Source organism: Salarias fasciatus, chromosome 7 (assembly GCF_902148845.1).
Source record: "Salarias fasciatus chromosome 7, fSalaFa1.1, whole genome shotgun sequence".
NCBI lineage: Eukaryota > Metazoa > Chordata > Actinopteri > Blenniiformes > Blenniidae > Salarias > Salarias fasciatus.
The window spans coordinates 17,668,608-17,683,789 of NC_043751.1; the positions used below are offsets into that span (position 1 = coordinate 17,668,608).

At 43.8% G+C, this 15,182-nt stretch overlaps 1 protein-coding gene across 1 annotated transcript in view; it reads right to left on the minus strand.

Annotated features, from left to right (window-relative positions):
- Window positions 1-15,182, minus strand: part of ptprq (protein tyrosine phosphatase receptor type Q) — a 36,999-nt gene that overhangs the window by 16,664 nt on the left and 5,153 nt on the right. Inside the window, exons 12-36 of the mRNA XM_030095876.1 lie at window positions 15,023-15,152; window positions 14,790-14,943; window positions 14,586-14,692; window positions 13,718-13,815; window positions 13,122-13,290; window positions 12,012-12,272; window positions 11,727-11,887; window positions 9,857-9,968; window positions 8,962-9,070; window positions 8,192-8,306; window positions 6,169-6,238; window positions 5,875-6,074; window positions 5,495-5,723; window positions 5,235-5,360; window positions 5,001-5,147; window positions 4,625-4,788; window positions 3,599-4,073; window positions 3,319-3,480; window positions 3,008-3,187; window positions 2,353-2,460; window positions 1,808-2,089; window positions 1,434-1,715; window positions 886-1,006; window positions 639-793; window positions 397-542 (exon numbers count right to left, since the gene is read on the minus strand). Coding sequence (XP_029951736.1) covers window positions 397-542; window positions 639-793; window positions 886-1,006; window positions 1,434-1,715; window positions 1,808-2,089; window positions 2,353-2,460; window positions 3,008-3,187; window positions 3,319-3,480; window positions 3,599-4,073; window positions 4,625-4,788; window positions 5,001-5,147; window positions 5,235-5,360; window positions 5,495-5,723; window positions 5,875-6,074; window positions 6,169-6,238; window positions 8,192-8,306; window positions 8,962-9,070; window positions 9,857-9,968; window positions 11,727-11,887; window positions 12,012-12,272; window positions 13,122-13,290; window positions 13,718-13,815; window positions 14,586-14,692; window positions 14,790-14,943; window positions 15,023-15,152 — 4,263 coding nt within the window. The remainder of the gene's footprint in view (window positions 1-396; window positions 543-638; window positions 794-885; window positions 1,007-1,433; window positions 1,716-1,807; window positions 2,090-2,352; window positions 2,461-3,007; window positions 3,188-3,318; window positions 3,481-3,598; window positions 4,074-4,624; window positions 4,789-5,000; window positions 5,148-5,234; window positions 5,361-5,494; window positions 5,724-5,874; window positions 6,075-6,168; window positions 6,239-8,191; window positions 8,307-8,961; window positions 9,071-9,856; window positions 9,969-11,726; window positions 11,888-12,011; window positions 12,273-13,121; window positions 13,291-13,717; window positions 13,816-14,585; window positions 14,693-14,789; window positions 14,944-15,022; window positions 15,153-15,182) is intronic.

The following is a 15,182-nucleotide window of genomic DNA, read 5'->3' on the forward strand; positions in this document are numbered from 1 at the left end:
TGAAAGCTGCCGAGTCATCTGTAGTACATTTACACTTTCAATCTATAAGGTGAAAGGTGACATGAAAATCCACAAATAACAACAATGGTAGAATCTGAACCGTGGCAGAGAAACAAGAATATCCAGAGAAAATCCATGCAAACATACAAACTCTGCAGGGATTGGTTCCCAAACCTAAACTTCACTTGAAAAGAGGAGTTTTTCATTGTTGAGTAAGACTGCTAAAAGCCACAACACGGGGCAGCCATAACTGAGAAGTTTTGTTCTTGAAATGACATTTCTTTCTACTTTGACGATCTGTCTATTTTCACTGTAAAGTTTGATGAATGTCGTACCCACTAACATTCAGTTATAAACTAAAGCACAAATGAGAATTTATTTGAAGTTATGCCTTACCTTCTCAGTCGTATTGCCATCCTCAGAGTAGTAAATACTGTAGTGTACAATGATCCCATTGGGTTCAGTGGGCGGGTACCACGTCAAGGTGACTGAGGAGGCGGTCATATTTACAAAGCTAATGTTCTGTGGAGGGTCGAATGGCTCTAAAAGATAGACAAAAAATCATATTGAATCATCATTATCTTTGTGACATCAAGCTTATTGTAAAAACAAATCTTTACATGGTATTGATCCAGTACCTGCATCTATGGTGGTGAAGCTGATGTAAATCAGGACTCCTCCATCTCCCAGCCTGGTCCAGCTGGAGACTGAAGCATTGTAGCGACTTTCTGAGTCCACGTTAATAACCACTGATGTGCCTGTCACATTCTGCCACAGCTCAGTCGTTTCATTCCTGACAAAGACAACAAGTGATTATGTTGCACAATTTCGTGCGTTTTCTCTCTGAACTACTTACTGTCAAACAGACGAGAGTTAAAAACTCACCAAACTCTGACAACGTAGTAGAGAATGTCTGAATTGGCTTCAAGTGGAGGCTCCCATGACAACTCTATCTCATAGTCTGATAACTTACGAGCGTGAAGCATCCGAGGAGGCGTGTCTGGAGCTGAGATGTGGGAAACAGACTTTCCAGTGACATAATACAAACAAGCATCAATCAGCACTGAACTGATCAGTGATTGTGAATTAATCTGAAAAAAATATTTAGAATCTATGTAAATCAGGAACTCTGAAGGCCCCCTGGAAGACAACAGGAAGGAAGAAAATATTGCTCTGCAAAGGAAAACTGATTATTTGTAATGACTGAGCTGATTGTGCTCCTTCGTCCTGGTGGAAGACACGTGCGTCACGTGGGATCAGGTGCCTGTGATATAACAGCACGAGCTGAAACGGAGAGATGTAACTGAGGAAGAAAAGTCAGATCTAATCAAGCGGCCTTCGAACTCATCAGCTGGCCGCGGCGTAATCGCTCTGCGCCCTGCAACTGAATACAAACCCTCCCCGCTCTCATTCCTCCTACCCCTCCTCCTCACCATCCTCAAGCGTCGTGATGTTGAGCGGCTCGCTGCTGTAGTTTCCTGGCCCGACCCGCGTGTGCGCCTGGACCGCCACGCGGTACTGTGCATATTTCCTCAGATGTGTGATGTGGATGGAGTTGGTTGGAGAGGTGAGGTTCAGGTAGTGAGTGGAGTTCCAGAGCTCCAGGCTGTAGTGAATAATGACCCCGTTGGGCAGCAGGGGAGGCTGCCAGGTCACATTCACCTCACTCGGACTGACTGACTGGTAGGAGACGCCGTACGGAGGGCTGCCTGGGACTTGAGAAGGAACAAACACGAGGAAATAAAGTTAACACAGTTGAATTTGATCCTGGCAACTACTGAGTTGTACTTCTGATCTCCCCACCCACCATCTTCTCCAGAGAGCAAGTACAAAGTGTCTGACGTTTGGTTGCCGTCACCGTAACGCGTGAACGCCCTCACGGTAACATTGTAGTGTGAGAACGGCTTCAGATCGGTGAGTGTGACTTCACTGGAGGATGAGTTCACCACCGCAAAGAAGGAATCATTCTCGTACGCCACTTCGTAACGCTGGATCACCCCATTTCCCTTCTCCGGCGGAGACCACGTCAGTGTGGCAGTGGAGGGGGAGGTGTCAATCACACTGAGGTTCACAGGAGGGGAGTCAGGCTCTGAGAGGGAGGGAAAAAAAAACCCCACATGGGAGACCATGATTCATGATGAGTCATGAAAGAAACAAATGGCACTTCAAGTCTTTGATGAAAAAACTAAATTGAGTAAATTAACCCAAATGCCAGGTGCTGAAAATGTATTCCTTTATGGTTCCCAGGTTAAGCGGGTCTTCTGTGTGCTTTTTATTTCAGTACACCGATCGGTGAAGACACAGTTGTTCCAACCTTTTTCATTTGAGCATGTACATAGTCAGTGTTCATACCATCCTCTAGTGTGAACACGAAAATGTCATCCTTCTCAGACAAAGAGCTCTCTCCCACAGCTGTAGAAGCAGCCACACGCAGCTTATAACCAGTGTACTTGTCCAAATCTGCAAATTGCAAGAGAGAAAAGGGCTTTTATTATAGAGACTATTAGATCAACCCTGCAATTATGTTCACCTGAGAGGAACAGCAAAAATGTTCCAGAGCCAAATTAACCAAGTGTGTGCTCAATGACCTTAAAAAACTATTAAATATAGCTTTCTTTATGAGAATTAAGCTCAATTGAAATTACCTTAATGAACATCTTGTGTGGTCATGTTTTTGACCCCTGAGATCACGGTTAACTTATAATCCTTTCATTAGAAAGCCTCATTTTAATTTGTCTCTAATTTTAGGAGAAAACAAGTCAGACCATTTCTTCCCTTTTGTATCATTAAGTCTCATGAACTGAACAGTGTGTGGGCGATATAAATATGTATTTTAATTCCTTTGTACACTAATTAAACTAAAAGGAAAATAGTTCATGTGAAGAACTTCAGCAAGAAAAAGAAACTTCCCACAAATTTTGGACAAAAGAAAAGTTAAGTTGCGCTGCGTGTCTAACAACAAATTATACAGATCTGTTTATGTGTGTCAACGCAATCAACACTGTACCTGTTATCACTATGCTGGTACTCTCGGCGACCCACGTCAGGGCTTCGTTATTATGCAGCTTGAGGCCATAAACAGTGTAATGTGTGATTCGCCCATTGGGATTGAGAGGCGGCACCCAGCTCACCCGAATGGAGGTGGAGCTGATGTTTTGATAGGTCACTTCGAGCACAGAGGAAGGAACTAAAAACACGCAAAGCGCAAAAGTTGATGACAGATACACCTGATACACGACATTTCACACTTCAAAGTCTATTTTTTTCTGTTTTGCACATAATTATAGCAGGAAATAAACTTGTACTGTAACCGCCCACCTTGTTCCCTGGTCTTCTCTGTAATATCTGTGGCGGGACCCTCGCCCACAGTGGTGGACGCCGTGACCCTGAATGTGTACTCCGTGAAGGGATTTAGATCAAACACCAGGTAAGACAGCTCCTCTGACAAGACATCCATCACCTCCTCCCTCACAGTCACGCCTGCAGCAGACAACAACACACAGAAGGCTTGATACAACGGTCAAAAGTTTCACAAAGAATCTTAGTGAAAGCGGTGCAAAGTGAAGGCAGCCAGTGTTTACAGTCAGTGCTCTCACACCTGTGGTATCAGACACTGCGGCACTGCGTGTTGAAAAGTGTCCTGTAATTGAAGCATCACGCGTAGACAAGCGGAGCTGGCCCGGGGTCGGGGCCAAGGGGGAGGAGTCTGTGCCGATATCCCCGGCGGGTGCTTGTCTCGTCAGCCAGGATGGAAGTGTACCAGGCGGCGCGGAGGTGAACGACAACAATGACTCAGGAGGTTCGGTGAAACGTGAAGCGCGGGCTTGCTGGTCGGAGGTCATATGGTTAGCCGCTGGCTGAGAATCGGTGTTGCTGGTGTGGTCGAAGCTTCTAAAACGTGAGCGCGTGAAACCAGAAGCAGTCCCACCAGCGGACATTGTGCGATCAGAAAGAGTGGCCGTGAAAGTTGGAGGAGAGGTGATCAAACCGAGGTCAGCGGCTCTCTTGTGGCGCTCCGCTCTGTTCTGGACATCCGGAGGAAGACTGGCATCTTCGTATAAATCCGTGTTATTCTGAAAGAAAAAGGAAAACTGGTTTGAAGGCTTTTGTTCTGGATCATTTGGCTTAAATCCTACAGCAACTTTTGAATCAATTGATATCACGTATTGATTACTGGTTATGATTATCATCAGAACAGCTGTATTGATAGACATGTGTTTACTTACAGGGGGACATTAAAAGGAGTCAGGAGTGTCACCTTCTATTTAACTGTTGATGAGTTTTGTTGAACAATGCGTCATTTCTTTAGCATTTAGAGCTGACTCATTTTTTATTATTTCATCCTTTTAATGGTTCTATTGCATTATAGAGATGTTTTGGACATTCTGTCCACCAGAAAGTAGAGTGAAGCTTATTATTCAGCGCTTACCCGGTAAAAGCACATTTCAAAGAAGACCACTTATCGTTAATACGTTCAGTAGGTGTGTGTAAGTCTTGACAGGCCAACTTAATTCAACGTCATTAACACAAATGACTGAGGCTTTAGCGATTTTTCCACAGCACTACACTGTGGTGCCATTTCTTAAGCTGTTTGAAGCTGTAGTGACAGTAGCGCTTGGCTTACCATTTCTGCAGTGAGTGTGATGTCTTGCAGCAGAACGTCATCAGCCAGGACCTGCAGCCTGTACTGGGTTATGGGGCCGTTGGGCTGGGCAGGGATTCTCCAGCTCACACGAATTGAAACTGAATCCTCGGCAACTGCTATCAGATCCTGCACGGCGCTGGGTGCTACGCAACAAGCATGTGTACATATGGAGACAGACAGGGTTACACACAGACAACATCGAACGCGCTTTAAAGGTCTTGTCCTTAACATTTCAGTGTTTTGCGCCTTAAAGTCTAAAAACAATAAAAATAATATACAAAATATAAAATATGCTGCAGATTCATTTGAATGCAAAAGGTGACGTGGCTGTAAATTAGTTTACGAGCGCCCTCACCTTCAGCAGGTGTAATCACATCATCCTGTGCCGCCGGGCCCACCTCGCCAGCTGCTTTTGCACGGACTTCTACTTTATACTGCGTGTAGGGTGTGAGACCGGTGAAAGTGAAACGCATGTCAGCTGTGCTGTTCTCATACAAGAAACCTGGAAGCAATGAAAAGAGAGTTACGTGTATTTTTTGTCTGTGGCAGGTTTACGCCAGCATGTGTTCTTGTAAGATTATTTATTAACCTGTCGGCCCATAAAGATAGAGGACGTAGCTGAACCTTCCTGTGATGATGCTCGGTGAGCTCCAGAACACAGAGATTGACCTTGACGTCATATTCAGCATGAAGTTCTGTGGCGGGTCCTCAGGAGCTGCCATACACAAGTAAAAAAATCTTTTAAATGAGTACTAATAAGATAATTGTGAAATACTGTAAACGCTGATATCATCCAGTACACATATTTAAAAATCACTGCAGAACTGTTTTACTGTGTCTTCCTCACACCTGACTCCGGCATGCGGACCATGGTGGAGGCTATCTGTCCCTCTCCATCAGAGGTGAAGGCAGACACTTCGAAGAGATAGGCGGTGTAAGGTCGTAGCTGATCAACTCCCACTGATATGGGCACACTCCACGAAGCTGCAGGGGGTATGGCAGAGAGGGTGATCGGCGGAGACGATGCTGTTATCTCCAAGGGGCTGAGAGTCGCACGTGACAGGATGTCAGCTGCGTCCTGGAGAAATTCAAAAAGGACATTCACAAAAAAGAAAGGTGTTTGAGAGTGAAAGGGGCATTTTGCAGCAGGTTAGCCTTAATTCTCAGGATTATCTATTTTTGTGACAGAAACGGCGATACACATAGATGGTGACAGAACATTTAGGTACATTGCAGTGAGGGAGCGTCATGGTCATGATGTCCTCTGCGTTGACCTCCAGCATGCGGACTGTCTGCCCCGTGCGCGCATGCTTTGCCTTGACGGCGAACTTTGTGATGAGGCCGTTGATGCGATGTGGCAAAAACCATGTGACCATGACAGACGAGTGGTCTTGAGCATACGCTGTTAGATTTGTCACCAGGCCGGGAGCTGCAGGAAAATACAAGCGAATATATCATCATAAGTGGAAGGGTCATTTTTGATGTTGAATACAGAGTTTTGAGAATGTGACATTAATACTCACGGGACTCAGCTGTCTTTATATATAAAGATTTGCTGAATGCTCCGGTTCCAGCTGGAGAAATCGCTGCTACCTAAAGAAAGACAGAGAGGGGGCAGTTGGTATACATTATCCACAATGTTTCAGTGATCTCAAAAGCACATGACCACAACAGATTTCACATTATATTTTATCACCATTAACAGTAAGTGAGCATATTACAAAAACCATGGCCCTCATTTATCAATCTGTCTTTGAAATGGTTCGGTGATCTCAGCGTTAGAATGATTGGGTGTTGATAAATGTGGCGGCTCAATTTGATCGTCATCAATATGCCACTCCTGAAATATTCATGGTTCAAAAGCTCCGCCCACTGAGGTCAAACATGGAGAGGAGAAACCTTGGCAAAAACAAACTTTTCCGAGCTGGAAATTGATCCTCTCAGGTCCGAGGTGTCAAAAACGCTGTCTGGAAGAAGATCACTGCAGCAGTGAACAGCGCCGCCAGAAACCGGCTGAGGTTTGAATAAATTATAGGTCTGTTAATTTAACCCTGATAGTGTTGTCTTCTGCAAGTCAGATCCCGGACCGAGGCAGAACCGGGAACCGGGCCACCGAGGGCAGACGCGTACCATACGGACCATGCGGAACGTGCTGGACCAAGACCGGCCATCATCACGGTGGAGATCCTGGAAACAGAAATCTACCGTTTGCCGCCCCTGTGCACGTAGTTTTACCTGCGGTTTTACCCTGCCACGGTCTCCGTGGCAGGGTGTTATTGAAAGTTGAAAATCATTTATTAATCCCACTAGGAGAAATTCTCTACTCTGGAAGGGAATTATTCTATTTTTTATTATCTAACTTTTTAAACTGTACAGAATATGTGGCTGCTTTATGACATGTTTGAGGTTTGCTTTATTAAGTATTTTCATGCTCCGCTGAGTTTCAATGTGAGTTACTGCTCCACCAATCCCTTGATTTTCTGTACAACTTTATACAGGTTGTTATTTGTGGGCGCTGGAATTTATGCAAACTAAAATAAGCTGAAGTAGGGTTGGAGAGGTTAGTGGGACATTAGAAGGTTAACATTCAGACATTCAGGTCAACACCGGAGGGGGCTACCATATTTGGCCATCAGCTTTTATGTGTCTCAAAACCAAAAAAGAATAAGTATATGGTTCAAGTATTATTGCTTTTAGAAATTGAGGGTGGTTGCACCAGGCCATCGGAGTCATGAAACTCCCATGATCTGGTGCCAGAGAGAAAAATAAAAGCAATTTAGAGTCAGTAATTAAACTAACATGCATTCCTCTGGAATATATGGGGAAGCCACGATATGTGACAAGACCCCTAATAGGTACAGGTAAAACATGCAAACCCCAGCCAAAAAGGCATCAATATTTATTTATGATAACTAGTGCAGAAATTTGTCAGCTAACAGAGTAGCACTGATGAGATGTGAAAACAGTTTGTGGAGCTGTGAGCCGGATCCACTCACAGGTGAGCAGTAATATGAGACACACACACACACACACACACACACACACACACACACACACACACACACACACACACACACACACGTTATGCACAGGTATAATCAGAATGTGTGTCAGCCTCTTCAAGTCCATTCGTATGAAGGTCATTGCAGGTTAATGAATTCTGAAAACTAATAAGCATGATCACATTCAAGCTCAGTGACAACAGACAGTGGAAAGAGCTGTGGTTGATCCATAGATCTCTTTACCTGGTGAATAATGCAATCGGGATCAATTACCGGTATTCAGGGAGATCAAGAGAATAGTCCAGGATGGTTGCCAGGAAGTTAAATTCACATGATAAGTCAGGACACTTTTTGAGATCGTGATTGGAATGGGATTTGCAACTATGATAACTAAATTGATCTACTAAAATATTAAACTCACTAAAAGAACCTTTCTCTAAAGATGCTAGTACTGCTGTAAGAGTAGGACGTATTAAATACTGTCAACTGTTTTAAAGGAAACTGTACTGTAGTGATTCTGAAATCTTGGATCTTGTGTTAATACCTGAATGTGGTACGTGGAGCCTGAAGTGAAGTCAGTGAGCAGCGTCTCTGGTACATCCAGGTACTTGGTCACCTGTGTGAAGGAGGGATCAGGGTAGGGACACACCTCCTTGTACCTGAAAGAATGAATCAAATGCTGAAGATCAGCACACCTACACAGACATTAAATAGGGAATTTATGAGTGAAGCGGGACGCGAAACAAAAATCAATATAATCAATTTTAGACTTTTGCCATATTTTTTGGGGGATATTTCTGCGGAGCTCAGGCACTGGGCAGCTCAGGCCTTAGAGAGGTGGTGCACACAATTTGGGGACTTTTCTGCAGGGCGGGGCTCCATCTCTTCACACCAGAGGATTCGACCGACTGTCCACTGTGGTTCTCCCTGAGGTCCCCATCCACTGGGCATGGGTCTCAGCTCTGCAGAGGCTCCTTAGTGATGTTGTTCTGGGAACTTCTTACCTTTCTAGGGTCACCCAGGGGTCACAAGTGACATTGTTGGTATGTATACTCAAACTGCGCATGCGAACATTCAGTGCTTTCAGCCCTGCCTTCTTGCAGTCATCCAGGATGCATAGAACCGTAGTTATATCCGTAACTTTCTACATTCCGTACTTAGCAATGCATGGGTTACTATTCCCACTAACTACTTATTTAATGTTCAGATAGCCACTGCTAGAGAAGTACCTTAAAACTGAATTCAAGTCGGAATTTTTTGTAACTTCCCCAACACTGCTCACAACTCTTCTCCAAAGAGGCAGCAGATGATTACCTGATGACGTATCCGTCGATATTGTTGGCATCAGATGGCGTCGTCCAGGAGAGCAGGATACCATTAGAACCGACAGCTTCTCCCTCAAGGCCATAAGGAGGACCGGGAACTAGAGAAGATGAGAAGTGTTTCAAGGAACAGCTGAATGCCAGCAACATGATTTTATTCAATTAACTGTGTATCATACAGCTGAGCAAACAAAGTCTCATCAGTTGGGTGAACTGAAGCCTCAGAGGGCTTCAGCATATTTCCCCCGTGTTATCTTTTTCTTTTTTAGTCGGCTCTGTGACATGCCATGAACAAGCACAACTTCGGGTGAATCTTTTGATTAGCGGCAACCGTGGAAAAAACCCACAGAACACAGCACCGGCGTCATCTGAAGAATAGTGTTGTTGACTGTGGCAGATCTGTTCTTCAAGTGTGTGTGTGTGCATGTGTGTTGAGCGTGTGTGAATGTGTTTTAGGCTTCATTCTGATGAATAAGGCTTCACACAGCAGTGGCATTTCACTGACATTCAGTGCAGACCCATTCATCCCATGGTTCAAAAGCCCAGGATCAAGTTACCTAAAAGGAATTAAACAGGCAAAAAAAGACCCTCACACCCCCGATCCCACCCCCATCTACCACACACAGCGCGCACACACACACACACACACACACACACACACACACACACACACACACACACACACCCTGTGCTATTTTCTGCTTTGAATCATAAATACAGATGAAAGCAATACATTACAAATAATCCAAATACTGTAACTGAGTAGCAGATTTTACTTTTTTCAAGTACCTTTTTCAGTGCAGAGAGAGAGAGAGAGAGAGAGAGAGAGAGAGAGAGAGAGAGAGAGAGAGAGAGAGAGAGAGAGAGAGAGAGAGAGAGAGACTCACCACTCTCATTGGTATTGATCATGCGACTGACTCCAGGGCTGATGTTGGAAGAAGAAGCAGCTGTAACTGTTACAGTGTATTGTGTCCCTGGACTGACATTCACTGTATCGACCTGCAGATAAGAGAAAAACACACCTGTTCACAACACGCACATCTACGTGAGGTTGGATGGACACATACTATCAGTGAACATAATCAACTCCATCAGTGATTCACGACAGTGTTTTTTCATTAATATTGCTTCACGAACTTGCAAAGTTTAATGTACTTTGATTTTAGGCTGGTATTTCAAACACAGTGTACTTTTTAAAACTATTGAATGTAAGGAGCCTTATTGTTATGGTCTACTATTTTAATTGTTTTTTTTTTTGTAAATTACAGCCATCCAATGAATATAAAAAAAAACCCCTGACGTTTCTTTTACTTGTAGCTGATGATTCTGGCTATTTCTCATTGCCTCACAGTCACAGTACGTGGTAATCTTGCAGTCATGCCATTAAAAGTTAGCTGTTTATAGTAGTTTATTGCATCTTAGCCCCACGCCACTATTTTAAATAAGTGTAATTTTTGATCTCAATTGATCGGCAAATGATTGTATTTTCAGTAATTTGGCTTATTGAATAAAAAACCACTAATAATTGCCTTGTTGAGCTTGAACAAATCTTTTGCCGTCTCAGAAAATCTATTATTTCACCCAATAATCTTCTTACGCAGCAGCAAGAACATAAATCCAAGTTAATTCTGCATTTACCATAATTACGACCAAACTACTGTTGTTTTATTTAATTAGAAAGCCTATTAAGGAATTTCCACAGTTCTACTCCTCCATTTGAGTCAATATAAAGCTGGTTGGTGGCGAATTGATGACAGCTTGTGGCTGCACTTGTCTGAGTTTGAATGTGTCTGAGCGAGCTGAGCCGTGTCCCCTGTGTTGCAGCCGCTAACGCTTAAGAGCATGTCGACACCTGCGAGAACAGCTTCTTGAGTGTTGGCGAGCTGATACAGTCACACCTAAAGTTAGTTTCCACCAATATGACCAACCAGGCAGCATTTCCATCTGTGTGTTCATTCTCTGCACACAAACAGCACATGCTGGTCTATCAACTAGGCCGCGTGCACACTCATTTATTCTGCTGTGTGTAAACATACAGTCAATGTTGAATTCCTACCTGTGTTAGACAGAGAGTGAGCAGCAAAACTGCTGACTTGAAGGCCATGCTGGTTAGCAGAGTTAGAACAGGTTCGAGGCCTCACCAGTTTAGCTGCATCCAGTATTGCTATACAGAGATGTTAGCATTGGTCTGCAGGTATTCCACTCAGCTGGAGTCAAAAGTTCAGAAGCTAATTAGTGGCTTAACTAAAGATGAGTGGGTTAGTCCTCCGGGCATTAAATATCAACAGATGTTGGGGTATTCCAAAACGTTAACGGAAAGCCGGGGAAGGCCAGTGCTTCCATGGGTCCTTTCATTAACTCGGGGCTGCTCTTCTCCCTCTGGTCTCTCTCCCTCTCTCGTGGGAGAGCTGCTTAGGCAAATGAATGATTCAGGGTTGAGCTCATGAGGGCAACTCAATAAATAATGAGATCTATTACTCAACTCTGTCCTCTGTGTGCGCTCCCTATGTGTGTGTGTGTAATGTGTGTGGTGTGTAAGGTTACATTTTCAGAGGTATCTGACACCTGGCAAACTGGAAAGAGCTGGTACGGGGCAGGACCCAGGTGAATGGGAAGAGAGACAATCGATGTGTTTGCGTGTGTGTATTATGCATTCTATATTATAATTTCAGTGTGTTGTTACGGCTCTATGTCTCTTTCACGGTCAATCACATATTTCTTGAGCTCCATTTGGTAAATTAACCAGTTTGTGTGTACCTGAAAGTATCCACCCCGTGCAGGATGAACTGTGACCTTGCCGTGGTTTGGTAGTACGCTCACATGGTAATGATCCACGCAGCCGGCCGCCTGCTTCCAACGTAACGAGAAGGCACGTGCAGATACCTTGAGGACAGAAAGTCCTTGTACACGGGCAGGCACTCATGAAGGACAGGAAAAGACGGGAAAGGTAGAGAGAGCGTCAGAGACGTGTAGAAAGTTCCTGTAATTGAATTAAGACACAATCAGGGCAGGTGTGCTGCTGACCCTTGTAATGTCATCTACCTGTGGTTACAGTCAGAGATGCTGCACTTCCTGCTATCGCTCCTCTCACTCGCTCAGCTCTTACGGTGTAGCTGCAGCCGTCCAGCAGCCCAGTAACCACGGCAACCCGCTCCTCTTTGGGTACGGTGAGTGTGTTTGTGACCGAGGAGTTGGTCACGGTGACTCTGTGGAAGTCAAACTCCCCCAGCGCACCGTCCCAGCTCACGGAAAGAGAGGAAGAGTTCACCTCATCTAAATGAAGGCCGCATATTCCTGCTGGGCCTGGAAGAGAAATTGCTGCAATTTTACAAATGCGGCTTTCATTATTTAGGTCACAATTTAATTATTTCTGACTGTCTCGTGTTGTGACGGCGTCATGCTGAAGCATGCCGGAGAAGCAACAGAGACTGTGCAGAATAATAGGTTAAGTGTGTGTGTGTGTCTGTGTGAGTGCACACACGTGCATTTACTGTTATGAGGACCTAAATCTGTTTATATCATCACATTATTCTTTTTGACCCAACAGAGACAACACAAGCACTCATAAGAAAAGTATAATGATTCAAACATTAAAAAGCAAAAGTTGAACTAAGTTGTGTGCGTGTGTGTGCCCCCCACCCTGCAACTGAATGCCACATTTCCTAATATTCACCACATCGCAAGATGTTATTGTTAGCATTTGTTCAGATCTACAGGTTCAGGTCTGTTTATCTGAAGTACTGATATGTCTTTATATACAGGCTGCTTCTTCTCTTTCACTAATGGTTTTTTTTTTCAGCATACGTATTTTATGATCTCCTGTAAAGTTCATCACACTTACAATGGCAGCAAAAATGTGTTTTGATCAAGTATATTAAAGTTTTATCTGACAACTATTTCGTTGTTATCATGATTTCTTCTTGTTGAAATTGTTGGTAATAATTATTGCTTGGAAAAGGCATCTCCCCAGCTCCCTGATTTCTGACGTTTCTCCCTGAAGTTCTCTGGTGCCCTCCCGGTTGAGAGCCACTGAGTTAAAGTGAGGTTGAGGGACTGACAGGTGGACATTGGAAATGAATCTAAAGTAAGCCTGAATGAAGGTCAAAGCAATGTCCCTAAAAGATAATGTTGGAGTGTGTGCGTGTGTCTTACGTGTGCTGAATACACGGTGGGCCTCCTGACTGGAGTCTGAGCCCAGCACACTCTGGATGCTGACTCCGTAGTCTGACCCCGGGGTCAGGTCCCTGATCTCATAGCTTGTACCCTGGACAAACACCTTAATCCACGACTTCTTGTTCATTGACAGCAGGCCAAAAAGAAGCTAAGACAAAACAAAACAAAATCCCGAGTCTTTCTCACAGCTTTTAAAAAGACATTTTAAGATAATGTTTAATGTTTTATACATTATATGTGTCTTGTTTAATTCTGTAGAAAATTAATGTATAAAAACACTACATGAGGAGACTTGTACATTCCTGTAAAGTGCCTGGGCACTCTTCCTTGCCGTGGCATGACGGAGGTCATATATCTTTAAAAAGTCGGTAACTAAATCCGCGGTGCGCCAGCAGCAGTTGCTAAGTAACCAACAGGTGAGTGTGGAACCTGATACAGGTGTTATTTCAGTTGTGATATTTTTAAATTATGTGTCTTTTCACAGTACCTGTCTGGTATTTATTTAACGGGAAGAATTATTATCTTTAATCGTGATGTTTTTGTGGGACTGTAAAGAGAAAGCATGCATGTCTTACCCTGTAGCCCTCCACCTGACCCTGTGGCGCTCTCCATGTGATAAACACACTTGTCACAGCCTGCTCTGAAAGAGCCACTTCCCACGGCACCTCTGGGACTGGAGACAAGACACTGATTACTTCACGGGTGTGTGACGCCACATACTGACGACTGAAGTTTACTTTCTTAATGCTTCATTCTTTTTGAAGGGTTAGCACTCGTTTCTAGGTTTTGTGAAGGTAAGGTATTGATTAAAATAACAATACATCACAGGTGCTGAGTTAAAAAAGTAATAACACACCCTTCTAACTCATCTAAAAAAAAGGTAAAAAGTATATTTCACCCAGCTATCAATATTATTTACCTCGAGTTCAATAGTTAACATTTACATAAAGATTTCAGAATTAACTGGAGTTCACTACCATCATTTTAACAGCAAAAGTAATTTTCTTTTTTCCAGCTGTACCATCTGTTCTTCACAGTTTGTGTTTTTTTTCTCCTCTAAAAATAATTCCATTTAACACCACCATCCTTCTTTGACACCACACTGTAATGATATGTTATCAGTGAACAAGGCTGAAGCTGAATACAGATAAAAAATAATTCCCCTTTCTCCTCACATGGCTTTATGAAGAACCTGCTCTTCTGGAGAGGACTTTTTTTTCAAATTCTGAAGTGACAAGATAATGTTTTGTGAAGTTTACTTTGCATACTTCCCACTACTCATTTCCTGATGTGTGTCTCTGCCTTGGACAAGGTCACCATCCACCTCTGCAAAGGCCTGACACCACATGTCTTTGAATAGGAGGTAATTAAGAAAGCTGTCTAAGACATTAAAAGACAGTATGTTCCGCAACACCAAGAATATAACACACTACCCATACTTACTGGTTTGAATGACCATGGCAGCAGGTGTACTTCTTCTTCCCCCACGAGTGGAAATCATTTCCACTGTGTACTGGCTTCCAGGAGCAAGACTATCAAAGGTATACAGTCTGCAAAAACACAGCAGTCAGTGTTTTAAGGCACAACCTTTGATTGGATGATTGCTCCCCTCAAACTAATAATGCCACTGACAGCAAAGCGGCTGACCTGGGCTCCGGATACGAAACAATCAGCTCTCGAATTGATGTATTGTTTTTGATTGACAGGATAAGCGTGTCCACCAGTCCCCTGACCGTGCTCCAGGCGATGCATATGGATGATGTGGTTTTATTGATGAGAGAAATCTCTACTGGGCTGGGAGCTGCCACATCAGAAAAACAATATGCTCGGTTATTAGAGAAGATAGATGGCGAAGTGCTTGTATATGCGTGTGTGTTTACCTGCAGTGATATTGATGGTGACGGGGGAGCTGTCAGTGAAAAACTCCTTCTCTGTGCGCACTGCAAAGTGGTAAAGCAGGCCTGGAGTCAGTGCAGTAAACACTGCACTCTCAGTTAACACCTTCTGCACCTGTGGCACATGAAAACAAACAGGCCAGAG